At 40.6% G+C, this 27,906-nt stretch overlaps 2 protein-coding genes across 5 annotated transcripts; one reads left to right on the top strand and one right to left on the bottom strand.

Annotated features, from left to right (window-relative positions):
• Positions 1 to 4,656: 4,656 nt before the first annotated feature.
• wnt1 (wingless-type MMTV integration site family, member 1) lies at positions 4,657 to 15,118 on the bottom strand. 3 transcript variants are annotated; one of them, XM_088331268.1, is made up of 6 exons: positions 15,079 to 15,118; positions 13,362 to 13,551; positions 13,180 to 13,295; positions 11,446 to 11,699; positions 6,751 to 7,016; positions 4,657 to 6,042 (listed from the first exon to the last, which is right to left on the bottom strand). In XM_088331268.1, exons 3-6 carry the CDS (start codon positions 13,278 to 13,280, stop codon positions 5,551 to 5,553), a joined length of 1,113 nt encoding a protein of 370 aa, XP_088187394.1. In that variant the 5' UTR covers positions 13,281 to 13,295; positions 13,362 to 13,551; positions 15,079 to 15,118; the 3' UTR covers positions 4,657 to 5,550. The 3 variants fall into 3 exon arrangements, with proteins under 3 accessions (XP_088187394.1, XP_088187393.1, XP_088187395.1); XM_088331267.1 differs by lacking the exon at positions 15,079 to 15,118 and having other exon boundaries at positions 13,362 to 13,566; XM_088331269.1 differs by lacking the exon at positions 15,079 to 15,118 and having other exon boundaries at positions 13,180 to 13,376.
• Positions 15,119 to 15,278: 160 nt separating this feature from the next.
• Positions 15,279 to 27,582, top strand: wnt10b (wingless-type MMTV integration site family, member 10b). 2 transcript variants are annotated; one of them, XM_088331265.1, is made up of 4 exons: positions 15,279 to 15,427; positions 18,053 to 18,315; positions 21,586 to 21,980; positions 25,729 to 27,582. In XM_088331265.1, the coding sequence occupies exons 1-4, from the start codon at positions 15,399 to 15,401 to the stop codon at positions 26,227 to 26,229; spliced, it is 1,188 nt and encodes a 395-aa protein (XP_088187391.1). In that variant the 5' UTR covers positions 15,279 to 15,398; the 3' UTR covers positions 26,230 to 27,582. The 2 variants fall into 2 exon arrangements, with proteins under 2 accessions (XP_088187391.1, XP_088187390.1); XM_088331264.1 differs by lacking the exon at positions 15,279 to 15,427 and adding an exon at positions 17,223 to 17,408.
• The last annotated feature ends 324 nt before the right edge of the window (positions 27,583 to 27,906 follow it).

Here is a 27,906-nt window from a genome sequence, read left to right as displayed (position 1 = left end):
TCAGTTGCTAGGGGACCATTTTACTGCACTCGGTCTGCTTTGCAGCTGCCACTTGCATGTAGCCACACTCAAGCACATAGATACTGCCACGCCTAGCATTATGGAATTAAACTGTTGCATAAAACAGTGAAACCTCTACATATGAGATGTATTCGTTCCCTGATCATCCTCGTATCTAGGATTTCCCGTATCTCGAGCGAATTTTCTAGATATGAAATAACTAAAAACTATTCATCTGTTCCTGGCCTCCCAAAAGCATCTAAGTTAACCCTCTAGGTATAAAGAGAAAGTTATGAATGTAACTACTGTTCAATGAGTCCTATACAACCGCCAGGGGCGGTGCTTTAAGCACTGAATGTTAACTACGCATGCGCGAATTTAACATTGAGTTCTTGAAGCACCGACCCTAGCGGTCGGTAGGGACGAAATAGAACACATCTTCCTGATAACTAAAACACATTGAAAGAGAAATTGGATATAGAAATAAAGTGATAAGCTAAACTGTACGATGATAAAATGACTTTGAAGCTGAACCCCTCGCAAAAGAACAGGATGGGTATCACATACATGGAGGCTGGGTTTCAGTTCTGCGTGCAGTGTCTGCTGGCCGGGTGGCAGCAGCTTGGTGCGGACTTCAATATCATCCATCCATCATGTCCCGTTCCGCCACCCCCGACGGTTTATATAAAAAAAATAATAAAATAAAATAAAAAATAAACACAGGCGCCCGAGATGAGCTCTGTTTGTCGGATAACCAAGCGCTAACTGGGACTACCTGAATCTGGTGTCGAGTGGTCTTGAATGGTATTGTCTTAAAAATCTCATAACTTTTGGTTTTTCTCTTGTATTTTGTGCAAGATATTTGCTAAAACGATATCTCATGTCTAAAATTTCTCCAATCTCGTGTAGCTCGTAGGTTGAGGGGCCAGTAAACATGTATACTATTTATTTACCATCTATCCATCTCATTCTTCTGTCTTAGCATTCTTTCATCCAGCCGTCTGATGAATCAGATGCTGAGCTGTGAACAAAATGATGCAGTTTGGCGAAGCAACTCAAACCAAATTCTGCATTCTTGCAATTTGTACCCCCTTTCAATTGGAGGCCATCCCACCCGACAGGGAAAACATACACCTGTGACACAGTGAGGAATTCTAATGTGACGCTGTTGTGATTTATCATCAGCTGTGATACAACTGCTCAAGAATGAGTCATAAACACCATTAGGTATAAAACTGTCATAAATTAGTGGATTGGGAATAACCATCCAACAATTTTATCGATATTATTCCAACCAAAAGCAACAGATTCCAGGCCCATTTCTTCACTTGTTTAAGCCAATTCCCGTGCTGATGCCCGGCCCACACTTTCCCTTTGGTCGCCCAATCGAGAGTTTTGTTGTTTTGGGCGCCAGCCTTCACTCCACGACTGCCTGCTTGCCGCCTGGCAGGCCCGTGTGTCAAAGGTGGCTGTTGAGAACAGACTGTGGGAACAGCCGGTTGGCCTCCACTGGTCCCCCGCTCCCCAACCAAAGGGGCAGCCATCAATCCAGTGATTCCACTGCAACACAAACACACAAATGCTCAACCAAACACGCACTCACACGCACAAAATAAAAGCCGACGACCCTCACACCCCTTTCCAATAATCCTCGGAAGCAATTTCATCTCGACTCGGGTGGCAGCCCATTGTCGCCAGCCCCTTCAATCTTCCCTTATTAACTCTCGCTTTGTCCCGCATCCAAGCTTCTGGACTCATCTCTCCTACATTCCGATCGGAGCTGCTCCCAGCACACCCGGGCAACCTCCTTTCGCTAATCCCGCTCCCTTTCCCACCCCTACGAACTCTCACTTTTTTTCCCTAAACCTGCCGATCACCTACTCACACAGTAAGGTAGGGGCATTGACTCCATTGGTTTTCTGAAGGCTGGGGTGGGTGAAGTAGGAGGCGGCCACAAAGTGACTCCAGCCCAGACAATTAGAACAATGAGCCAGGCCTGTAGGGTGCTAACTTGCTGCGTCACGCCTGGACGGCGGGGTATTTTGTCAGTTTAATGAATTGTCCATCAGGCCAGGGCCACATCGCAGCCTGTGCATGGAGAGGCCAGCAGGGACCCAGACACTAAGTCGGTATTTATTACACTGCCTTTGTCACTAATTGAGCTAATTATCACTGACTCCTCAGCAGTCCCTTAGGCATTGCCCTTACCCTCCACGCTCCTCCTTCCTCTCTTTCACCCTCTACCTCTCCCATCTCACTCTGACGAATGCCATTTGAACTTTGTCTTCTCCATTCTTTTGAAAGATTCCATCATCTTTACTTTTTACCCTCACCATCAACTACGTAGCTCCAAAGGGGACGTTGTAGATAATGATTAGATGTCTTTTTGTTAAGAAAGAAAACTTGTCCCAAAGAGGGAATTTTTCATCCTATCAAGGAAGGTTTGTCAAACGTGAAAATTTCGGTCCCAACAATCAATGCTCTTATTTTAACAATAATTGTTTCATTGGAACATTTGGTTTAAAACATTTCAATTATAAATGTCACTTCTTCTGTCACTAGAAATTAAGAGATTATTTTTTACATTGTGGTACCTAATAACACCATATCAAATTAATCTAGTTAGGATGAGAACATTTCTAATTACTAATTCATTTCACTATGTGGGTGTATTTTCTATTTTTATTTGTCTTTACAAGTGATTATTTACGAGAAGCTTTCTGCCTGATTCCACCAATTACCGTATTTATTCGTGTATAACACGCACTCGAGTATAACACGCACCACTAATATTCGATTAACAATTGGTATCAAATTTCCTAATTCTTTTTATCAACTCAAATTAAGCATTGTAAGTGACAAACATTGTTGAATAAAATGATTTATTGACAACGTAAACTCGAAACACAATACCAACATAAAATTTACATTATTTTGATTTAATATCCTTCAAAGTTCGATTGATTACGGAGAGAATAAAAGAGTTGTTTCTTGCGTCGTGTTTTTTTATGTTTATATCTTTCAAAATTACTTTTTGTTTCCTCAATTCTCTGGTATTGAGAGTAAAAATAGTGTTCCCATGAGACAAAATAGAATGCCTTTAAATTTGTAATCTATGTCACTGGTGGACTAGTGGTTAGGAGTCAGTGGTTCCACCACCGTGACCCGGGCTCGATTCCTATCACATCTAATGTTTTGCAATTGTGTTTCGGGATATTTCTCAACTGGTCAATCATTGCACAAATATGGTAATATACTACCGTGAAACCCTGTGTATAACATACACCCAAAGTTTAAGTTAATTTTGAGGTAGGAAAAAAAATGTGAGTTGTACACAAATAAAAACGGTAACTTTTTTTTAAAGAAATGATCACTTTTGCCCATTTTAGAATAAAAAAAATATGAACAAGGCCAGTAAAAAAAGAACCAAGACTTTATATTTTCTACAAAGACACATTAAAGTAATTCTTTTGTTTAAAGGACAGGGATTCAAAGGGAATTATTATTGGTTTATCAAATCAATTGACAAAATAATTAACTATTGAAGTAATTGTTTGTTCCAGCCTAAATTTTAAAATTTGGCTATATAACCCATCCAAATCCACTCATCCAGATTTGGGTCACTGAGAATCAGTCCAAGCAGTGATGCCTCTTTGTCCCCAATCACAACATCCATCTCATCCAACAGTTCCTGAGGCGTTCACAGGCTGGCCAAGGGACATAGTCCCTCCAAAATGTTCCGGGTTGTCTCCAGGGCATCCTTTCAGTGTCACATGCCTGGAGCACCTCTCCATGGTAGCGCCCAAGATACATCTGAACTAGTTGCTCAAGCCACCTTAACTGACCCATGAGAATCTCATTGTAAGAATGTGATGCCATTAAAAACTGGAAAAAAATGAAACTGACTGGTAGTGCCCAATTGCTACCTACAGATATGGCCGCTCCCTTGCAAAACAACCACTTGTTCTTCTGTAATTCAGTTGCACTTTTACTGCTCTAATGACTGTGCCTCATTGTGACCCTATCTTTACTGTGAAATAGAAAATACTTTGCTCTCAAAGTCATGTAGTTTTATCACATTGTCAAAGCTTGGAGACAACCCTTGTGCATCATTATCATGGAATTCCCGGATGAAAATGAAGCAATAGCATTAATTTCAATGCTTTGAAAGTCCAAGCTAGCCAATGTTAAAGTATGTGGAGAAATATATGCTGTATTTTTCAATGGGGAGCATGGATGCAAGGGTGTTTTGTGAGCTTTGCCGCTGATAATAGGATTAGGCTCAGGACACCCAGTGACGGATTTATATGCTTACTTGGTCGAGCATTCAAAGGGGGGAAAAAAAACGACCCCTTTAAAAAAAAACTAAACATAATTTGGACACATTTCAGGACTTAATTGAAAAATAGAGACTTTATTGTTCTATCATACAATACAAATACAACTGCCCCCTACATCACTTGTATTCTCTAAAGGACATTGTTTTTACATGTCACTATTGCAGTATAAAAAAACCTTGGAAATAAATATCTATCTATCTATATACACATATATATATATATATATATATATATATATATATATATATATCAATATATATATTTTATAATAATTGTAACACCGACAAAAACAGATTTATATTCAGTGCATGTCAAAGTACATTAAATGGTCTTCTTTACAAAATAAATCTGTGTCAGTTGCTCCAAAAATTCATCATACAATTATAAAAATATTAAAAAATACTGAAAGAGTTAACTTTTTTCCATTACTGACAGGTGCATACGCATAATGCAAGAATGATGTCATAAATATATTCATACATTTCAATATTTACAACATTTTGGTTCTTTTAGCTGATACACTGTGGGATGTCAGATCAATTCTTCAAAAACAGCCAAGTTAATTCTATGTCCTTGGGGCTGTTAACATGGTTTGGGTTGCTTTGAACAATGAGGCAGTTTAAACACGCTGATATTATGCATGGTCACTTTTACTTGAAATTCGTCAGCACGTTCCACCTACTTCTTGTTATTGTGTTACATTAAGTTTAACCATGCCTCTGTGATTTGGTCTGTTTGTATTTTCCTTGGCACATATCTGTCCCATACTCTTAGCATTTGGTTCGCCTTGAAACAATCAAATCAGAGTTGTGGTGTAGGTGCTGCTAGGAAATGTGGTTAAAAAATCACAATAAGGCTGAAACAAAGAGATATCAGTAACAAAAATAAAACATTCTTAAAGAAATAACACTTGACAGGTTCATGACAGCATGTAAAACACTATTTAGTTGTTGCTAGACCAACAACAAACTCTAGTCACATTTCTAATCCCTTTTGGATCTTTTTTGAGGATAAAACCTAAGAAAGCCTGCAAAGTCTTCCATACCCTGTTTGTCATATTGTGCTTTTACCCATTGATTACATTTTTGGGTTGATAAAGATCCCTGTCACCCCTAGATAACAGCATGTTTGACTTCTTCTGCCAGCTACTTTGTTTCTAATAAGTTCTGGTTTTTAAAAGTCTAGGTAAACACCAGTGTCGCTGCTCATATCAGAGACACTGGTGTAATGTCCGTGTACTGGTGCAGTTGAGGCAGCTGACGTGGCAGCACCAGTGGAATGTGCAGTGGCACCGCTCCGTGACACTTTCGGCCCGGGTCTTAAACCCGCGTCCGCAGCACAGCAGCTCGCATCCGTCTAGACCTGGGGAGGAGCTGTTGCAAAGCCGACCCAAAGTTCCCAATGTTCCAGTTTTGCCATTGTAGGAGCAAAAGTTGGGTGATTTCTCAAAATAGACCAGGTCAATAGCAGACGGGGGTTTGTGAGCCGGGTTTTCTGGTTGCAGGTGTCGAGGGTCTGCTCGGTGGGATGCACGATTGCTGCCTTTGTTGGCATAAACAACTCGTGATGCACCGTCAAAGCGGTCCTTGAGGAAGTCTCCCACCGAGCGGAAGCTGGGGAGGCGCATCCAGCAGGTCCGCACCGTGCAGGAACCTGACATGCCGTGACACTTGCACTCCTGGCGCATTTCTGACGACACGGTCTGCAAAGATTGGAAACGAATGTCACTTGTGGCAGGTGTAATCCTAGACAAGAGGTAATATCTTAAGCGCGAGTCCGAGCCCGACCCGACCTGAATTTCCTCCTGGGTCAGGGTATAATGTCAACCATTAAGTTTGGGTCTGGCCAGGCTTCTCTCTTGCTGACTTTTTTTTATAATAGATATGTTTATAAAAACTTAAACTAAACTATGTGTGGATACTAAACTAAAAAAAATGCATCTGACGGGCCGTCATCATTCTTCCTAGCCTCTCTGCCTCGCTCTCTCTCTTTAAGTGCCGTGCTAAATTTCTTAAGGGCGTACTGTTGTTGTGGTTTATAGCCCTATTTTTAAAACCATTGAAATGACGGACGGCCTTAAAACTTTACCCTCTATTCAACAATGATGGAAAATTGTCTGTTAATGTAACCTCTGCAGACACAAAAACTGTTTATACAGTCTTTTTTAAATTCAATTTTGTTATAAAAGTCAGGTCTCATGTATCACCTCGCCTCCTCCCGAGTCCTTACAAATAAAATAATACATTTCGGGTTTGCGCCAGGCTTGCTTCTGCAAATCAAGTTAATTGTTCGGGATGGGTCGGGCTTTAATACCCGCAGGCCTGAGTCAGGTTGGGATTCTTTAGGCCCGTCCTTCTACTACCCCAGACCCTGAACGACAACTTTTAAATAATAATACACCGTTACTTACCATTCTGCCTGCTTCGTTATTGTGCAGGTTGGTGAGGTAGCGTAGGTCTCGCCCTCTTTCACTGGAGTCTACAAATTCACGACTAAACATCCTGCCGAAGTCTACGTTGTCGCTGCAGCCTCCCCAGTGCCAATCCGGCCCTCCTGGGCCTCTGCGCCGGTAATCACACGTGCAAGATTCAATGGCCCCTTCAGAACATGATCGCGCCACCGCGTGAGTCACGCCCGCGCTGGTGATGGCAAACACAAACGCCGTCTCTCTGCAACCTAAAGAAACCAGAGCAAGATTTGTGATACTTTGATGCATTCATCAACTTAGTAGTTTATTGAAGGTTAACAGGTTGATTCCCTGTTTGTCAGACGATACTCAGCAAAATGTTGTGTGCTGAAGGACTCCCTCAAAGTTGTTTCCAACACTTCTATGTACCCCTACACTGAAAAAAATGGTGTCTGCTTCTTTTCATAATATGGAATATTTTGGATATAAATGAGAAAAATTCCATTTACCTTCAAAAAACAAATTAATAAACAGTTCAGCAAATCTATTTGATACGCCGGATAATTTGCACTGGGCTATGATTTTGCTCATTTTAAATACAGTGCCATAAAAAATGTTTGCCCCTTCTGCATTTCTGTGTCATTTGCAAAATTATCTCTCACAAAGGTTTCAGATCACCCAAGCAATTTCAATTTCACACAGTGACAACCCAAGGTAATGCAAAATGCAGTTTTGAATCCATTTATTAAGGCACAAAAAATCAAAACCTTTCTGGCCCTAAGTGAAAAATTAATTGCCCCCTGAACCTAATACCAAACTCGGCCACCTTTGGCAGCGATAACATAAATCGAATGTTTACGATAACTGGTAATGAGTCTTTCACAATGCTGTGGAGGAATTATGGCCAGTTCTTCTTTGCAAAATTGTTTCAAATCTGCTATATTGGAGGGTTTTCGAGCATAACATCTCTGTTGAAGGTCACACCAGAGTATCCTAATTGGATTTAAATCCGGACAATGACTTGGCAACTCCAGAACATTTATTTATTTTTTGTTTTTTTGAGCCATTCGGAGGTGTACTTGCTGGTGTATCTCTGATCATTTTCCTGCTGCATGATCCATAATGTTATTGTTTTCAGTAGCACAACACCATAATGACATCTAGTAGTTAAACCATTCACACTGTCCCTTTTGATATAAATCAAAGAATTAATCATAATTTGTATAAAATATTATCTAAATATATCCGTCTCAAAAAAACATTAATCTGGAGGGACGAAAGCATGAGGTGCTTAACTTGTTTGGGTGTTTGAGCATTTGGGTTGGCCATGGTCCCCCCCAAAAAATTGTGTGTGTTTTTGCTACTTTTTCCCTTTTTTAATTTTCTTTGTTTTTGTGTATGTGTTGTCTTGCTGTTGGTCACCCCTCTTGAGGGATATGACCAGTGTAGATAGATAGAAAAACACTTTTAAAAAATGATAATTCCATCAAATCGTTTTATCAAATATTTTTAAGAATTATCTTATAAAAGTTACTTTATTTTAAAAACTATTCTTAGAAGAAAATGAGAATTCCAGATAGTTTTAGGATTATGATCTGCCAATGGAAAAAAAACATATGGTTTTAATTAACTGTTAGCAGTGTCCACTTTCTAAAGTGAAATATATATTTTTTCTGAATATTTGAACACTTAACATTTTGAAAGAGTACGTTTGCCTTTTTTACTAAGTTAGTTAGTTTCATCCCTTAAAGCAGGGCTATTTAATTATAAAGTCTACTCTGCCTTTGTTCAGATGATTCAATACCACTTCAAACATTTTTCTATGAAGAATTTCATCCCTGAGAAATGTTTTGAACGTTAATGTGATAAATTCTCAATTAACCGTTTCAATGTTAAAGAATGTGGACTGCCAAACATTCATAGCAACGGCCCTTTTTTATCCTTTAATAATGAATCTTTTAATCATTGTGAAGCAGAATTCATCACCCAAAGCCAGGGAACGCGGCCTGGTTAAACCGTTGTTTGACTGGTTAATTTAACTTTGCTGCTACATTAGGAGTGTTGCCTTCACATTGTCCAACACTGAAGGAATTTCTCCAATCTTGCGAATCAAGTGGCTGCTAGTTTAAAAATGTTGCCTTGAGGATTTCATACAAGTACTTTATGTATTCTTCCCATTTATTTTTTTCTTTTCAATTGTGTTGAAACAAACATTACTTTACAAAAGGAACAACTAACTTTAACTTTTCTGCCGATCAGTCCCGGGGCGGCAGTAGCTCAGGAGGTAAAGCGCTTGTCTTAGGATCAAGGGATCCCAGTTCAAATCCCGGCTTGTCCGTGTTACATGTCAAAGTGTCCTTGGGTAAGACACTGAACCCCTAATACCCCCAATAAGCAGGTTAGCGCCTTGCATTACTGCAATACAAGGCCGCTATTGGGAAATGTGGAGCACACTGTAAAGCGCTTTGGGAAGTAATTGACTTGAAAAGCGCTATATAAATGCAGATCATTTCATTTCATTTCAAAAGAAAAAGTGATGACAGGGTGAAGCCAAAGGCTTACAAAAGACCCATCCCCCAAAAAACCTTGGGCAATTTTATCAATAATTTAAACTCATTATGGCTGACGTCATTATAACAGTCATTTGTTAGTCCATTTGTATATTATTACATGTTTTGAATCACGACATATTTTTGAAATATAGATTTTTGAAACATCCCATTGACACCTATCTGTCCCCTTTTTTCAGTCTGTCTGCAAACCGCATTTAACACTAGGCAAGACTTTTTTGACCCTGACTCCCACCTGTTTTTTGCTCCCGTCTGTCCCCCGGCTTCGACACGTTTTTGATCCTGACCACGTCTACTATCCCGTCCCGGCTTTCAACCTCTTTTTGTCCCCGACCACGTCTATTCTCCTTTCCTGGCTTACGACTCGCTTACGACCCGACCACGTTTTTTCTCTCCTGTCCCGGCTACTGACCCATTTTTCGGTTACCGACACTGCCATCGCTCGCCACGGAAAATCCACTTCCGCTTTCAGAGCGACTTGCCTCCCGCGCCTAGCGAACACCAGATCGTGGGCGCAGCTCTTCCTCTTTTCTTTAATAAAACTTGTGAGAAACGTAACGCAATTGGGTCCTGTTTCCGTTCTGGTCGTGACACAACTATATAAAATAACAACCATTCTGAAAAACATTGTCCTTGAGAAGATTTTAAAATGAAACTAAAAGTGATTATAAAATACCTTTTTTTTTTAATTAGGCACAGGACGTCTAGTGTTCCTCCATCCAATCATGCAGATATGTTACAAAATATTCCATGTACCGAGGCACTCAAGAAATATAATCTGACGGATTGGGTCCTGTAGAGCTGTGACGTCACGGGATGAAAATTAAGACTCATAACAACAGCAGATCCTGTTGAAAAACAGACGGCAATTGTGTAGCGCTTATTCCTGCCTGTAAAAATTGGAACTCTGTTTACCGTGTCGCTGGAGGACTTCTGTCGGTTGTATCTGAAATGCGTGCTTTGCACATCAAAAGCTTTGTGAAGTAAGTTTACCTGCCATTGTGTACAACGTGCGTTCCTTCTTCGCCTTTTGATCTTTTTAGGTTGGCAATTGTGGCTTTTCCTTCGTGTTTTTCGCCGCATGTCTTGCAATTGGTATAGTATTGTCCAGATAGCTTCCCGATAGCGTCTGGGCCCCTGAAAGCTTCCAGTTTTGTTTGGTCCAGATGAGCGCCTTCATCAGTCAGCTAGCTGACTAGCCTGCTGTGCCCATTATTTTTTTCCCTGCTGGGTTCATGTTTGTTGCCATGTCCATTTTTTGTTATAGGTTCCCAGGTACGTTCCCGTTTTTCTGCTGATCAGTCCCGGTTAGTGCTGTGCAGCAGCCGGTTAGACTGCTGTGTCCTGGCTGGTTTAGCCCCTGTTAGCTCTCTGTGTGTTATTATCTGCCAGTTCGCCCCATTTTAGCTGCTCCCCATTTATTGTACCATTTCTGCACCCACCTGCGATCCATCGCCTAGGCATTCTCCTCAAAAACTACCAAAACTTGGCTATAAACACTCAAAGCCTCTTCAACTAATTAACACGTAACAAATATGGTGACTGGCTTGCTAGGATGCCGGTGTTCATCACATGACGTCACAGCTCAGGAAATCAAAGACGAGACAGGTTGTCTTCAAAATGCATTATCTTGCAAAATAATTGAAATATACCAGAGATATATACCATTTATAGATATTATGCAAAATAACTGTAGTATTTTCTCACATTTTTAATGTTTTAGAATTTGGGTATCCTTTTTAGGAGTTCAACATTCCTGAAGACTGAATTTCAACACTTCAAGTATTGCTATGTTGTGAATTTCCCTGCGGGGATGAATAAAGTATCTATCTATCTATCTATCTATCTATCTATCTATCTATCTATCTATCTATCTATCTATCTATCTATCTATCTATCTATCTATCTATCTATCTATCTATCTATCTATCTATCTAAAAAGGAAATCTCTTCAAAGAAACAGACAGAAGTTGTATTCAAACCCTCAACAGAATGGCTTTGCTTCCATCCCAATCCCTTTCATCAGTGAAATATCATGAAAGGGCAATTTGAATATGAAATACAGATTCTGTTTCATCCACACCAAAATTGTAAAGGTCCCCTGGTGGGAAATGCAAGAGAAACTCACCACGGTTAACAACTTTGCCAAATATCGCCGGGCTGTGTGTGGTCGGGCAGTTCCAGCGGCGGTTGCGGAACTGCCACTTGCATTCTTTGATGGCTGTGTGCAGTCCGGCTGTGATGGCGTGCAAGATGCCAGGATTCTGCCGAATCAGCCGCCGCTGCCGGCGACTCAGCAGAGACAGACTCGGGTCCAGGACTAACTGCACGTTCTTGGAGTTTGTCAGAAGGTTGGATGAAGAAGCCACATTGACAACGCCCCTGATGCAAGAACAGGCCAGAATTAGCTTTCAAGTCTTTCTTATAACAAACAATGTATAGAATGTTAGAAACGTGCTGCTGTAATGCTATCTTTACCTTCAATGTTACTTCTTTATTAGAACATCCTGTTTGATGCCATTGATCTAATTAATGTATGTTATCCTGCCTTAATTGTATCGAAATGTCAACAGAGTTACATAGATTAAACTTCTGCACTAATGATGCCATTGTAAAGGGCTATAAACCACACGGGTGTGGATTCAACCTTCTAGAGATAATCACATTCCATTTACTGTACTAACAAATATCATGGTGTTTTATATTTGTATCCTGAATTTTCACCCAAAAATAAAATTTAAGTTGTGTTCATTCACGCAAATCTTTGGACTCTGTTGTGATGTTGCACTTTGTTCTTTGTCCATCTCTCATTCTTAAAAGTTTTTGGCGATTTGACTGCTATGAAAAATGTGTACATTTACCTTATTTCTTGTAAGATAAATAGCCAACTAAATGCATATGGAATAGACTGGAATTTGACTTTCAATTTGTCACACTTAATCGCATTGTAGAATATTTACTGCGAAAAGTAGATCCTTACCCAATTAGCAGTCTTTCTCATTTCAAGCTTTGTTTTATTCTTAAGTTGATACAATTCAACCCCTATTTCAACTAATAAAATTAGAAAGACATGTAATTTGTATGAGGAATATTTTTTACCAAAATTAGAAATTGATATGCCACATTTTGCTTATATCAAGTATAGCAACAGGTTTAATAGCGCATAAAGAGAATTATCACACTTAAATCAGGCAAAGTTGTGTGCCAATGGGGTAGGTTTTGTTATTAGTAGTAGTATCTTTATTTGCTGTAAATTCAAAACCCAATGCTGTTACTACTGAGAATTTTGCATTCTAGTGCTTCACAGTTATGTAACAATTAAACAGGGAGGGGGGATTATTATACTACTCAAAATAAGCATACATAGATTATACTATTATTTTAACATACCCCTACACAAATGTGTATGATATCGTATTGAGAAAGTGAAAAATTGTATGTCTACCACAGATGGTCAATTTCTGGAATGTTATCAAACTCAATGCTTTCGTGGATCGAACGGTTTGAATTATTTTAGTCCAAGATCTCATCACAATGAGTGGACAAGGAAACAGGCACACAAAAAATCATTACAATTACAACATACTTTACTTTAAACGATACAATGCGTTGCACTACATTTTATTCCGTCAACCCCGATTCCCAGGTCTTATTGTGGGATTTAATCGGGCATGTCAATGTATTTTATTCGCCTCTAGTCAATGTTTTGTTATCGAGTGTGATGGGTAGCAAAGTAAAAGTTTTATAAATGTAAATTAATCTACCCTGTCGGCAAGTTGTTGCATACATGCACAAATCCCAAAACATTTTTTTCAATTTCATATCTCTATACACCGTGCGGAGTACGCAGAACTGGACTCACCACCAGCGGCCACTGTTGTTGAGCGCCCCGGTGCCGGACAGCGACGACACCAGCAGGATGCACGCAGCTTTGATTCCCAGCAAAAGCGCCAAACTCCCCATCGCGCTCTGGCTCACCTTGGAAATTTACATTTTCTCCACTTTATTACAAATGCAACAGATCTTACCGGTGCACAAACTCACCACTGATAACTTGTTTGACCCGAGGAGACAGGTTTTAGGGTGATGTCGACGAGTCCACGCATGCGAGGATGCTGCGCTCCTCTTCACTGAGTTCCTCTGAGTGATACGCGGAGCGCGTGGGACAGTCCTGCAGACTTGATCCCCTCGGCGGTGACAGCAAATAGGCAACACATTCTTCTCTTATTGAGTACTACGAGGGGGGAATAAAAAAGGGATTTGCTGCTCAGATCTCCTTCTGTGTGTGTTTGGTGCGTGTGTGTGCGTGTTTTTTCTCGCTCTCTTCCTCGGAGCCTTTTCAATAGGATTGGAGGGTGGGATAGTTAATGCTCTTCATAGAGCGCACAATGAATAAGGAAACAACTGTGCAGAAAAGACAGATGAGGAGAAGGCGGGGGAGAAAGTGGTTGTTTGCGTGTGTGCGTGCGTGCGCATGTCGTGTGTGTGCGTGGTAAAATAGCGTTGCGCATTTGCAGAATATCTCGAGAATTATTAAATGCGCTTCGAAAGATGGATTTTTGCATATCCGATTGTCAAGCCGTAGTCGCGCTATATTCTGCACAGTATGACTGCAGGAGCCTCGTGAGGTGGGAGTAAAACTGCTTTTGAGATTTGCCAACTCCCTTTCCACATTTCCTCCGCTTTGTCTTCGTCAAAGAATATAAGATTACAGGGACAAATTATGATTTGCTTTAAAGAAAATTGTGGGAAATAAGATACCCAAAATATTCAATGCACTCTATTTAGGGAATAAACATGAATGGAAAAAGATGAGTTCCTGGTAAAATTCTTCTGAGCAGCTAGTATATAGTAATAACAAGATTCAGGCACGGTGTCGAGGAAATATTCGTAATGGAGAAACATTTTGAATAAGAATACAGAAGACCAAATTCATGACAAATGGGAAAAATGGATGGACTATAGAAAAACTTTTGAACAATGATGACTTGAGCGTGGTGAATATTGCTCAACACTACAATATATTCCCACTTGTTTTCTTTTAATTGTATATTATATTTTACATTGGTTGTCTTTTGTTTTTGTATGGTCAATAAAAGAAAAAAAAAGCACAGTAAAATAAAAACTTAAATAGCGTCGGCTGGGCGTTGTGTATTTATTCATTGTTTTGTTCAGATGTATTTTGTGTGCAAACAGTAAATAAAAAGCCACAAACAAAGAATTGTCTTCCCAATTTACGTAATGCGTTTTTGAAGTAGATAAGGCATTTAAATATCTGGCCTGCAGAATCTCCGAATGCGCGTCAATGCATTTTTACGCACGCCCCCTAATTTCTTCATATATATGCCGATTTGCATGCACATCCGTAAACGATTGCTGGAGAGGTGGAATAATCTCTGTGATGACAGCAAAAAAAAGGAAGTGGGCTTTTGTAAGAGGCTTTGACGACATTTCTAGTGCAGCAACCTATATGAAGGTGCCCAAACGGGGCTTCCTGGAGCAGTCATGCGACACCGAGCAGATTAGCTCCAATCCGGATAAAGGGGCAGCCTTTTATATACAAATCAACTTCAAATCACTTTTTAAGCCACTTAGATATACACGCCAAAGCAGAATGCTAATGCACTTTTCATTGCTGCAGCTTAGGGAATGGAAGGAGATTAGATGAATTGGTGTCACTATGCAAGTCGTGTTCGGGGGGGAACTAAATGTTTTGAGCGTTCCATTCCCAGTGCCTTGTTCGTTTTTCAAATTCACATACCTCAAATTCGCTTTTGCCACATGCACACAGTGATTTAAAGACTTCGCCTGTGCCGCGATGCATCACCGACAGATTTGAATAAATCGCCACTGTAATATATGCGTCCTTTGAAATAAAGACTTTGGGATGACAAAGTGAAGTTGTCGCTCTGGTAAAGGTGGGTGGGTAGGGGTTTTGTAGGAGTGTATTGTCTGTGAGGAGCCGCCTGCCTGCTGCTGCCTCCCTCGTACAGTGGCAACTCCTCTACCCCTTAAGCACCCCCTCTCCTTCATCATCACAGATCCATCAGTTGGCTCATCCTCACTCCTTTCACGAACAACATGTCCACAACCTCTCTTGCAGAGACTTGGTAACCACCTCTCATGATTTTGCGTAAAAGTAAAACATGTAGGCTAGGAAAAAAAGACACTGCAACTGTGATTTATATTTTTATAGGTTTCCTTTTATTATTTTTTACACATTCCTTATGTAAAAAATGAATCAAAAGCCTTCCTGAAAGCAAATTAAGTTAAGAGAAATTTTAGTTTTTTTCAGAAGGCAGAAATAAAAACCTCTTAAACGCAAAAAGAACTGTTTCGGCAACATCAAGGAATAAACTGGTGCTAACTTTGCCACGACACCAAAACAGGCCAGGCACCACTAGCAGTGGAGAAAGCTCATGTCTGGTGTTACATGATGCGCTAAAAGACAAATTGTGTATATAATAATTCAAATAAGCGACATCGGAGAAACAGAGAGAAATGAGAATTATAGCACTTCAAGTGGCAATTCATTACCTTGCAAAGTACTTCACAAAAATATTTGATTTGATCTGAGTACTATAATATATGGTCCTTGGATTATGTAACTGACTACAATTTTCAACAAACAAGTAACTGTATTAAAATACATTTTTAAAGTAACCTTTTCAACCCAGATCATTCAAAATGATACTTGCGTAATATATAGGTTTGCATCATTATGTAATTTAGCACTAAATTATACTAATGAAAATAATATTTAATATATTTTCATAACACATTTAGCAAATTAATTATCGGATCATGTACACTTTGTAAAATCTGTTTCGTATGGGGCGGGTACAATGATAATGCTACTAACTCATTCGGTGCCATAACACATTTACATGATTTGACAAGCATTGTCCCCGAGTTCCAAAACATAAAAATACGTTAGTAATAAGTACTCTGGAAATAATTTCAGTATCATAAACTACCACTAAATGACAGGAACAGCGTTAATCAGATCTTTGTCCACATATCGAAGAGCCCCCACTTCCTCGTGTTGCTTTGCTTCCTCTATCCAGAGATTGAGAGTGTGTAGTAGCTCCCGAGTGATGGGAATCGTGTGATCGCATCACCGGAAACACAGGGCGCGGTAAAGTTCTTGCAAAGTTTATGCATCGATATACATAAGTTTAGTGCTCTTGCAATGAAATGTAATTTTGCAAGCAAAGTGCCCTTGTGTTTAGGGGAAGCATTGTTTAGATATTGGAGGTGTCACAAATGCAAAAAAAAAAAAAAAGTTAAAGTTCTGCTTGAAACGCATCCTTTCAGAAAAAGCCATTTTTCTCAGAAGTTTTCTTGGAAACTGGAGTTTTCAATAAAATGAACAGTGTTCATTTGTTGTTTTCCAAACAATGTGGCAAAAGCTGAAAACGTACCCTTTTCTAATAAAAGATGAGGGGTTTTATTAGGCCATTAACGGGTCCAAATGGCAAAAATTGGATGGCACAGTCTTCCCATTTGAGAGAAACGTCTGACATTGATTGAGATAATATATTAATTATTATTATTAGTATTCGTATTATTATTATTATTATTATCGTCATCATTATTACTATTATTATTATTGTTATTATTATTATTATTAGTACTAGTAGTAGTATTGCTGTTTCTCACTAGCAGCAGCCATAACACATTTTTTCCTATGTTTTTTTTTTTTCTTCATAAAACCAATAACGTCATTTTACAGAGCATGTTATGACACAATAATGCGACAGTCCAACTTAAATGGTGGCCAATATTTTGCAAACATGCCGCCTGTGGGGCCTCCTCCTCAATCACCCCCCACAACCACCGCCCTTCACTACCCCCTCTCCTCCTTCTCTTAGTCTTCCCCAGTGCGCTTCAGCTTCTCCATCTTCACTCTGCCGACGTTGTGGCCGTCGCATCTAATTAATCCTCATCAATTGTCTTTATAAACGCGGGACAACTTCAGCTGTGATTTAATGTCACGGTGCGACAGAAAATGGAGCTCCCAACCAAACTCCGCTTGGACCGGTGCCCGATTTTGGCGGCAGCCTTGTTGTTATTACTATCTGCGTTGACGTAAGTGCACTTGTTAGCTATTTGACGCGCCTTGTAGGCAAAATATATTGCAACTGACGGCTTAACCAGACTAGGGGTCTCAAACTCAATTTATTTTGGGGCCACTGGAGCTAGGGTCTGAGTGAGATAGGGTCAAATCGGGTTTTCCACAGGAACAACTCAGATAAAACATTCCACCGTTCTCAAATGTATTTAAAACGTCGACGCAAATTAGATCCGAAATTAAAACAAACAAATATTACATGGGAAAATCAATTAATCGATCACTAAAATTGAATCCATAATTTGCGTATACTTCACTTACATTAAAGGGACAGGGTGTATTATTGAGCACTTTATAGTGGTTAAAAAACGGAATCAATTAAAAAAAAACATATTGATTAAAATAATAACCAAAAATACATGACCAATCATATAAATGTGCAATGTTTTTTAAACAGGTTGATAAATGTGCTTTTATTTGAATTAGAGACTCTTGGTGTAGACAGAATTATAGTTGTAACGTTTTGAAGAGAAAAAGTGGCCCTTTTTTCAAACTGCCTGTCTGTCTGCCTGCCTGCCAGGCTATCTGTTTGTCTGTCAGTCCGTCCGTCCATTCGTTTCAAACCAGATTACTCACTCCCATCCCACCTTGTGTGCCGCAGGGTGCTATGCAACGACATCCTCAGCCTGAAGGTGGCAGGAGATCCGGTTCTGACGCCCAACTCGGTGTGCCTGCGCCCTGCCGGCCTGAGTGCGCGTCAGATGCGGATGTGCGTGAGGCGCCCTGACGTGACGGCCTCCGCTCTGCAGGGCATCCAAGTGGCCATCCACGAGTGTCAACACCAGATGCGAGATCAGCGCTGGAACTGCTCCTCCCTGGAGGTGCTCGGCAAGATGTTGCCCCACAGCAACATCCTCAACAGAGGTGAGAGGAAGGCCAAATTCAACCACCCGCCAATATTTTCCTCATTATCCGAGGAAGTCTTTTCAAAACTTTTGAGAGCCATGGCAAACTTTTTTTTTCCTAAATAACGCCTGAATTGTCAGTTTTTCTTTTCGTTTATGGTCAGATAAGTGGTTAATCGACCTGCCAATAAACCCGCCACGCATGTTTTCGGAATGTGGGAAAAACGGGATTGACCGTGAGAAAACTCACACAGGCATGGGGAGAACTTGCGAACTCTGCCTTGGGAGGCTGGTAACTGGAATTGAATCTGGGACCTCTGAACTGTGGGGCTGACGCAATAACTAACCACTCATTCGCCATGCCACCACATAAAAAACAGTCTTTATTTATTGATTAAATACTCAGAATATATCAAAATATACAGAAGTGCAAACACTATCTACAGGCTCAGGCATCTATTTAACAAATGATTTATTTTCCAAATAAATGTTCTGTATTTTGTAAAACTTTTTTACATAATATTGACCAATTATAATTTTTTAAATGATCTTTCTGCTATATTGCACTACCTTAACTCCACTTTTTTAGGTCTGATACTATTTTGTCGCCATCATATGGGCGTTATTGTCAGACAGGACGAAAGGAAGACTGAGATCACCTGCGCTCGTTTCTTGGTTTCATTGAAAGGAAGGAAGGAAATGAAAAGGTGGGATTCTTCGATCCGTTGGTAGGCGGATTGACGGAACTTGACAGGCGGGAGAAGGCTTGGCGGGAATGGTCGCGGACAGGCGTAATCGTAGTATTCGGAAAAGAGTTCAGGAGTCAGACGGGCAGGGCAGATTACAGAAACTGGTCGGCAACGGAGATCAATCGGAAGAAAACAGGGAGCAGGCAAAGAGTCAGAGGTACGGGCTTACTGAGCTGAAGGCAACAGGTAGCGTGAGTACAATCAGACAAAGTGTTACCGGAAGCTGGGGATTTAAATGTACAGGGTGCACCAATCAGCTGTCCTGGCTGTTGGCGCCAAATCCTGAACACAGGTGTTCCCGATCCGGGTGATTGCGACAGTTGTAGGGAAAACAAAAATGTGGCGTAATTTTTTTTCCCTTCCTTAAATTGCGTCATCAACCTTGTCAGCGTTAGAAATCATTTCCTCTCCTTTTGGATGCTTTTGTCAGCCTAGAGCATTGTGTTGACATGGTGGCTTTTCGAGAAACTCGAGATTTAAAAAGATTTGCAATCATTAAATGTGTAAAACTAAGCAACAATATCAAACAGTCACAGGCAGAAAAGGGGCGGGGTGACTGTCTATTCTATCGGAATGCACAACACAAGGTCCGATGAAAATCCGTAAAGTAGTAAAACTGTGAAAAGTAAACCACGATACAGGGAGGAATTACTGTACATATCCACAAATATTGTTATTCTAAAAAAACGTGCATGGACTTACAATAAGCATTCTTTGTTCAATGTATACTTTGCCATTTACCACCTGAAAAAATAAACAAACAAAATATCTCTTCATTCCAAAAACAATGCATGTACAGGAAAAAAACTACTCCCGCCGTGTTCAACCAGTCTTTTTAAGATGCTACTAAACCAGCAGGGGGTCAGCAAATAGTTTCACCACTACTGTAAATGACACAGACCATTTTGTGTTGCAGGTGCTCAGAGGACAGAATAGGAAGCTTTTGCACTAATACGCAATCCGTTAAAAAAAAAAATACAGTATGACTTGCTTTTATTGATAAAGATATGTAAATACTTTTTGTAATTTACACATCAAGTACATAAAGATACTTTACCAAAATTGTTCACTTTGACTCTGTAACAATCTAAGCCATCTGCTGCAAATTTTAACAAAGTAGCCTACTGCATTTGTCATGACTAGAACGGAAGTAGGACCCAGATGCGTAACGTTGATCACAAGTTCATTGAGGTATAAAGGAAAGGCAGTGCCCGGGATCCGGTGCTCGCTGGACGCGAAAGCAAGCCGCTCACAGAATCGGAACGTGTTCCGAATGCGGAAGTGGATCTCCCGGAGCGGGAGATCGTAATGTAGTAGACGGAAAAACAGGTCTTTAGCTGGGACGGGAGAGCAGAACATGGTCGGGGTCAAAAAACGAGTAGTTAGCCGGTACAAACGGGGAAATCAGGAACGGACAGGTGAAAAATGGGTGAAAAACTGGACCGATGGGAGTCAGAGTCAAAAAATGCTTCCCTTCTGGAAACAGAGGTTTGCTGACGGACTGACAACAGGTGAGTGAAAGGACGGAGTCTAAGTAGGACGGGGAACCAATCAGGAAGCCAGCAGCAGCTGGCGCCAAACGAGCGGGCACGGGTGAATGTAATCAGTCATCATGACAGCATTGGGGACGTTTTGTTTTTTGTTCGGGCAAAATGACAAAAATGAAGAGTAAACATTCTGCATATTGTTCACAATATTAGTGCAACTTTTCTAAAAGGCTTTGTCGTTCTCTATTAACCTCAATAAACCTGTTAATAATCATAATAAAATAAAAAGGTTCTTTTTTTGAGAGGCCAGATGGGCAGAAGCTCTGGCACCACCTAGTGCAAGTGGTGGCAATGTTTTTGAGTCACAGGCAGCATTGGGTTAAAAGATTTGGCAAAGGGGCCAGGAGGACGCAAAATATTGATTTTATTTTTTGTATCTATCAATTCTGTCTTGAATATGACACCTCAGCAATACATGAAAGAAAATATACTGTAGGCCTATCCGAATTGTCCCACGTCAGAACAACCATTTCAAAAATACCCATCACTATATTTTGGTGTGTTTCTTTTCTTTTTTTTTCGTATCCCATTAAGGCAAAAATAAAAACTGTTAAAAAATGAAGATAAGTCTTTTCAGAAAAGCAGTGACAATATGTCTTTATGGATTTTTAACATGTAGACCTTTAAAAGGACATGTTATCCATCCATTATCTGCACCGCTTATCTTCAGTAGGGTTGCGGGGCTGCTGGAGCCCATCCCAGCTGTCCTGGCAGTGGGCAGGGGACACCCTGAACTTAACCACCAGGTTGTAGTACTCTGGTGACCCTATTGAGGATACACGGTGCAAAAAGGGATGGATGGATGGATGTTGCATTGACTGACTTCATGTGTGCCTGCCTGGATGTGTGTCCATATGTCCACTTGATAAAGTGTGCAATACAGCCATGTCAATGTTTGTTTAATACAATCTCATATGGATGTTTCATTCTTTACTGAAAGTTCTCAAAGCACCCATACCTCAATGTTGTGTGCTGCCTTTGCTTTCCCTCAAGGTTTCCGTGAAAGCGCCTTCTCTCTGGCCTTGTTAGCGGCGGGCGTGGCGCACTCGGTGGCCTCGGCCTGCAGCATGGGAAAGCTGGGCGGCTGTGGCTGCGAGGGCAAGCGTCGCCAGAGCAACGACAAGATCCGCTTGAAGCTCACGCAGCTGCAGCTGCAAACACTGCAAAAGGGCGGCCTGCCCGCCAATCTGCTCCCCGCCCACCACACTGCCCGCTTCAAGCCATTCCCGGATGAGCCGGCCGCCATGCAGGAGACTTGGGAGTGGAGGGGCTGCAAGCATGACTTCCGTTTCGGGGAGCGCTTCTCCAGGGAGTGGCTGGACACCCGGAGCTCCCCGAGGGACATCCACGCTCGGATGAGGCTACATAACAACCGGGTTGGTCGACAGGTGAGGACATGGTCGTCATAAGCAGAACAGGTTTTAATGAGGTCATTAATTAGTCAAAGCTGGGTGTCGTGGTTAGCTTTGGACCAAGGTATAATTTGGTCTTTGGTGTCACATGACTTGACCCAATTGGAACTTGTGTTGCCAATTTTAGGGCTTGACTATAACTTCCGTGAAACTCGACTTCATCTCTCTAAAAACGATGATGTACACATGGAAATCAGAATTTCCAATGTGATTTTTTTCTTTATCTTGAAAGTCAAGATTTTGTGTTGTCCGCAGGCCTACCAGGTCGCTGTATATGGAGCTTTGATGGTACCTTAAAGTAAATCAAGAATTGAGGTCCATAAAAGACAGTGGCAATATTTCTGAAAAGATAGCGCAAGTTATATCTGTTTAAAAAATACAACCTGTGGCCTAAAAGTGCCATTAAATCAGTCTCAGAGATTCGGTGGAGCTGCGAAAGTCACACCGACTTAATGTCCATACACAGAGACATGCCCCGCTCTGCCATCACTGGCTGCACATGATCACTTAACATTTCCTGGCCAATCAGGATTGATCCAATGTGTAAATGTCATCGCAGTTCGTCTGGTAATTATTTTCTCGTATGTCATGAGTCAATCCATACTATGTCGAGCAAAAAAATTAATTGCTCAGAAGATTATTTATGATATGCGGATGAGCTGGGGAGTGGGAGTGGAGGCGCTGCAAGCATGACTTCCGTTTTGGTGTCACATGACTTGACCCAATTCGAACTTGTGTTGCCAATTTTAATTACATGTTACTTAAAAAATGTAATTAGTTATAGTTTCTCACTACTTCTTCCAAAAAGTAACTGAGTTAGTAACTGAACGACTCTATGATGAAAGTAACTAGTTACCAGAGAAAGTAACTCTTTCTGTTACTTGAAAATGAAGTTGTATGTCAAAGAATCTGAATTTTTGACTGGGGTTTTTACTAGGAGAGATCAGAACTCTGGCTATTTTAGAGAACCGTCTTTTCAGCTCAACTTGGTTTTGTTGTATTAATCCCGACATTACCAATTATTATGTTAAATTATGCAAAGAATTAGTTAAAATGTAGGAAAAAGAAAGAAAGAGAAAAGTGAAAAAAATCACAAAATCCCCCCCTAAAAAAGCCTATTGACCAATCATGAGAGAAAAAAAAGCATCTCGGAGGCATCCAACTATTGATTAGTTGAGGGCTGACTCCCTTTGTTCACCTTCAAAAGCCGGCTCATTGACACAAGTTGGGTGCTGTCAAAACTCAGCCCTCATCGGCCTTTTCTTTCGGCGTCTTAGTAGATACTGTATTCGTATTCTTTATCTGACAATATGATAGTCGCTATGTTGAATGGTGACATGATCCAATATACATAACGTAAAACAACTCGAAGGAGAGCGGAAAGCTGCACCGCTGAAAACAGCTTCTCTCCTGCGCCAAGGGGACACGCCGCCGCAACGCTGTTGACCATCAGTAACGAAAAAGGCGTTGTAACGGTGAAAAAGTCATTAGTTAGATTACCCTGTTAGTGAAAAAGATAACATTGTTATGTAATGATATTATTTATAACGCCGTTATTCACAACACTGACGCTACGGATTCTCATGTATCATGAAACGGGATGAGAGTCAGCGTCCTATCGGCATGATTTGCAATGCCAAATTGAGCAACTCTAGCCTAGCACTAGCACAACTATGGGACACTTCAAGAAGCTGCGTTGAGATAGTGAATATAACAACGCAATGCTCGTTGAATTTAAGGTGATAAGGCTACTGTGCCTGCCCTTGGATTTGTACCCATTATCAAACCAATCCTCAAAACATCATATGTATGAAGTTGCAAACCTGATTACATAGCAGGGCAAAGCACATACCATTGGTTAAATACTTGTTAGGCCAGCTGCAATAAAAATGGTGAATCTCATACTCGGGACAGCTGCTGAAAATAAATTATGCCAAATTCTGATTTCAAATGTCACCAACAGTGACAGACTAGTGAAGTGAGAAAAGACATCTTGGCCCAAGTAGTCGCAGATTTGAGAAGAAATATATATATAAAAAAAACCCGGTCCACCAGGGTTAAGGGGGTCAAATTGTCACATTCATTCATTGGCAAAGATGATTTTGTTCACATTTGTTATTTAATTTGTCGAATTGCCCACTAATGTAAAGCAAAGCCTCTCATTTGCCCTCATCGCTTACGAATGGTAACCTTTGCCTAGATTACACCTCAAATGGGTTACATGTCCATCCATCCATTATCTGCACCGCTTATGCTCACTACGGTCGCAGGGGTGCTGGATCCTATCCAAGCTATCTCCGGGCAGTGTTCAGGGGACACCCTTAACTGGTTGGCAGCCAGTCACAGGGCACACTGAGACAGACAAATCACTTGCTCATTCACACCTAGGGACAATCTGAACTGGCCAATTAACCAGACATGCACGTTTTTGGAATTTGGGAGGAAACCGGAGTGCCCGGAGGAAACCCACGCAAGCCCAGGTAGAACATGCAAACTCCGCTCGGGGAGGCTACAGTAACAGGATTTAAACACTGAACTTCTGCACCGTGGGGCTGCGCCCTAACCACCCATCCGCCGTGCCGCCTGGGTTACATGTATTGAGGTGAATTTTGGAGGGGGGATCAAATAGTATTCATTTAATCGCTTATTGTTGGTCTAAAATGACTCCTTACTAAAAGTGAGTATCTTTTGTCCTACTCAACTTTGCTCCAAGGTCCCCCTATTAGTTATGAAACATTTTTTCCTGCTTGAATATTCAAATATTTATAAAAGTACCAGAAGGATCCAAACAGTTATCTGAGTACATTCAGTTTGTTTGTAACCCACTTCTAGTAAAGGAGACTACGAACCCCAGAAAATGGTTTTGAGATGTGCAGCCATTTGATACTCTTTGTGATTAAGGACTATACAGATAAACATGAATTGACTTGACAGAGACGAGAAACTGAAAGTATTTCAGCAAGCAAAAACCAAGCTTTCAAATGTTTTCTGAAATAATTTCATTGCAAAACAAAATTACAAATTTTATTAGGAGTCTAGAAATGTGAATCAGATTTGTCTTAAATACCTAAAATGAGCTTGTCAAACTGAATTCAATGCTGTGCCTGGTATTAAAGTTTCCCTTAGACTCACATATGATTCCTTACTTAGTTGTGCAGACATCTAACTACCTTATTGTTGTGATTCACCCGTATTGAGTGAGGGGAAACCTCTAAAACATGCAAAGTTCTGGCCTTTGGACCGAATTCTGACAAATGTTTCTTAAAATCACAATGTATTAAAATGTTTTTCTTCAACCCTTTTAATTTGATTTTATAAACAAGTTTATACTGTTTCAGAGGCAATAAGTCCCACATTTGTGAGCTGACCAATAATGAGGACTGTTGAAAATAAACTTTTAGCACATGTTAGCATGCATATGCAAAATATTTGATTATGTATTCAAGACAAAGATCCTTTATCATGAAAGTCTTTAAAGAAAATTGGTGATTATTTATTGTTCGAGTCGAACTAGAGTTATCGAAATGTTTGATTATTTGAATAATTTCCGATGAGTTTTCTATTTGATTAGATTTGAAAAATCAATTCCTTTTTATTTCCCTAGTTGGGTCATTACGACAGATGTGTTGCTTCCAGTCTTGGTACTAGTAGCTGTGTTTTGCTTGACTTTCAAAACAAACTAATTTATATGCAAATATGCTCCTATTATTCATTCTTCCCATAGATCGTAGCTGACAACATGAAGAGGCGGTGCAAATGTCACGGCACTTCAGGGAGCTGCCAGTTCAAGACCTGTTGGCACGTATCACCGGAGTTCCGGCTCGTGGGCTCGATACTCAGGGAAAAATTCCTTTCAGCCGTCTTGGTCAACTCCCAGAACAAGAACAGCGGTGTTTTCAATCCCAGAGTCGGGAACATGGGCCACCAGAGGACAGCAAGCCAGAACCAAAGTCGCCGAAGAGGCTTGTCCAGAGAGTTGGTGTACTTTGAGAAGTCCCCTGATTTTTGCGAACCGGACGCTGTCGTTGACTCTCTGGGCACTCGCGGCCGCACTTGCGACAAAACAAGTCACGGTAAAGACGGCTGCAGCTCGCTCTGCTGCGGCCGAGGACATAATATCCTAAAGCAGAGTCACAGCCAGCGCTGCAACTGCACGTTTCACTGGTGCTGCTATGTTCTGTGCCAGGAGTGTCGCGTCACCGAGTGGGTCAGCGTGTGCAAGTAAATTCCTTTTGGACCAATCCAGAAGGCATCAACATTTCCACCATGGGAAATCCCTTATACTCTGCTGCCGTGCAAGACGTTTTATGTATTTTTTTGCTGTTTTGTAGTAAGGTACGACGAGCAATTTTTGGGCTCATCATCTGGTGTATATTTCCTCTTTGTTGCTATCAATGTTGTCACAAGGCAACGACATAGAAAGAAGTCTCTTTCCTTTTAGCCCTGCTGCAACATCTTGATGATTAATTTTATATTGATGTGTATATTTGTAAATGTATTTTTAATAGTGATAATTATTCTTGTGCAAATGCTAAAGGGAACTCTCTGAAAAAAAAAATCATCATTCAAATTAATGAGCTCCATCCATTTCCAATAGGCAGCAGTACTGCTCAAAACGGACGCTAGAGTTGCTCTGTTCAGAAAAAAAAAACATTGAAATTAATGGGTTCCATTCATTTACAATTGGCAACTATAATGCTCAAAACAGGGTGCTCGACTTAATGAACTTAATCGTCTAAACACCCTATTTTGTGTCTTTTGAATATGAGTTAGGCGATGCCTGTTTTATCCTTCTCTGGGGGTGAGCATTTTGAGAGTTGGTGTCAGGGAAAGATGACAACATAATTGCTCAGGTTTGCTACCAACCATTCATGGTTCACCTGCTTTCTGAAACAGAGCCAAAATTGTTCATCAACTGAAGCTTGAGAGTTTATGATCTTCCCTTGACACTAACTCTCAAAATGTCTGCCTTTAGACAAGCACAAAATATGTTGCTCCTTTATTCATATTCTTCAAAAAAAATGTGGTACATTAATATTCAGTTCTTATGGATTCTTCAGTGTTGACAAAGGAAATAGATCCCAAGGATTTGCTGTTCCCTCTGCCATTTTTATAAAACAGGTTTAAATTAATCTTAACTGGTCAACTTAAACTTAATTTGTGCGTACACAACTACTGCAGTACTTTAATTGTGCCAGGGACCTCAAACCTGTAATTTTCGAAATATGTAATGTCCAAGAGCTGTAATTGATCTACCGCAAGTCAAAGTTGTTGACAAATTGTTAAAATATTTAGCTGTGGTTGTGAACCCCTGTAAACATCAGAACAGTCACCACATGATTTCTGAATTGGTCTTAAGGAATGCTCCTTATCCATCAAATGTGATTTTGAGACGTACATTTTAACATTTTGGACATAAATATATGCCCACAGAGCAGCACGAAGTCTGAGTGGTGAGCGCATCAGACCCATAGTTCAAAGGTCCTAGGTTCAAATCCATCAACTGGCCTCCCTGTGTGGAGCTTGCATTTTCTCCCTGTGCCTGCGTGGGTTTTCCCCGAGCACTCCAGTTTCGTCCCACATTCTAAAGCCATACATGTCAGGTTAATTGGCAGGTCCAAATTGTCCCTTTGTGTGAATGGTTGTATGTCCCATGTCTGCCACTGGCTGGCAACCAGTTTAGAATGTCCCCTGCCCACTGCCTGAAGGTAGTGGGGATGGGCTCCAGCACCCCCATGACCCTAATAAAGTTAAGCTGTGCAGAAAAAAGATGGTTGGATATATGTCCACACTCATATTGCGGAGCGGTCTATTTTTTTGTGGAGTTTAACAATTTTTTCTATGTTTCTTTGAAATTCTGTAAAGAGAACACGCATGTATAGTACAACCGAGAATTAATTGT

The sequence above is a fragment of the Urocampus carinirostris genome, chromosome 3 (genome assembly GCF_059441175.1).
Source record: "Urocampus carinirostris isolate Australia breed hairy pipefish chromosome 3, RoL_Ucar_1.0, whole genome shotgun sequence".
Taxonomy (NCBI): domain Eukaryota; kingdom Metazoa; phylum Chordata; class Actinopteri; order Syngnathiformes; family Syngnathidae; genus Urocampus; species Urocampus carinirostris.
Note: the sequence above shows the minus strand (reverse complement) of the source record. Positions and strands in the feature narration are given on the sequence as shown.

Coding starts and splice junctions, on each gene's coding strand:
- wnt1 (XM_088331268.1), bottom strand. CDS start 13,280: ATGGGGAGTTTGGCGCTTTTGCTGGGAATCAAAGCTGCGTGCATCCTG. Junction 11,700..13,179: donor AACAACAGTGGCCGCTGGTG/GTGAGTCCAGTT, acceptor TTCTTGCATCAG/GGGCGTTGTCAATGTGGCTT. Junction 7,017..11,445: donor TGGCAAAGTTGTTAACCGTG/GTGAGTTTCTCT, acceptor TGGTTTCTTTAG/GTTGCAGAGAGACGGCGTTT.
- wnt10b (XM_088331264.1), top strand. CDS start 17,329: ATGGAGCTCCCAACCAAACTCCGCTTGGACCGGTGCCCGATTTTGGCG. Junction 17,409..18,052: donor TTATTACTATCTGCGTTGAC/GTAAGTGCACTT, acceptor TGTGTGCCGCAG/GGTGCTATGCAACGACATCC. Junction 18,316..21,585: donor CAGCAACATCCTCAACAGAG/GTGAGAGGAAGG, acceptor CTTTCCCTCAAG/GTTTCCGTGAAAGCGCCTTC.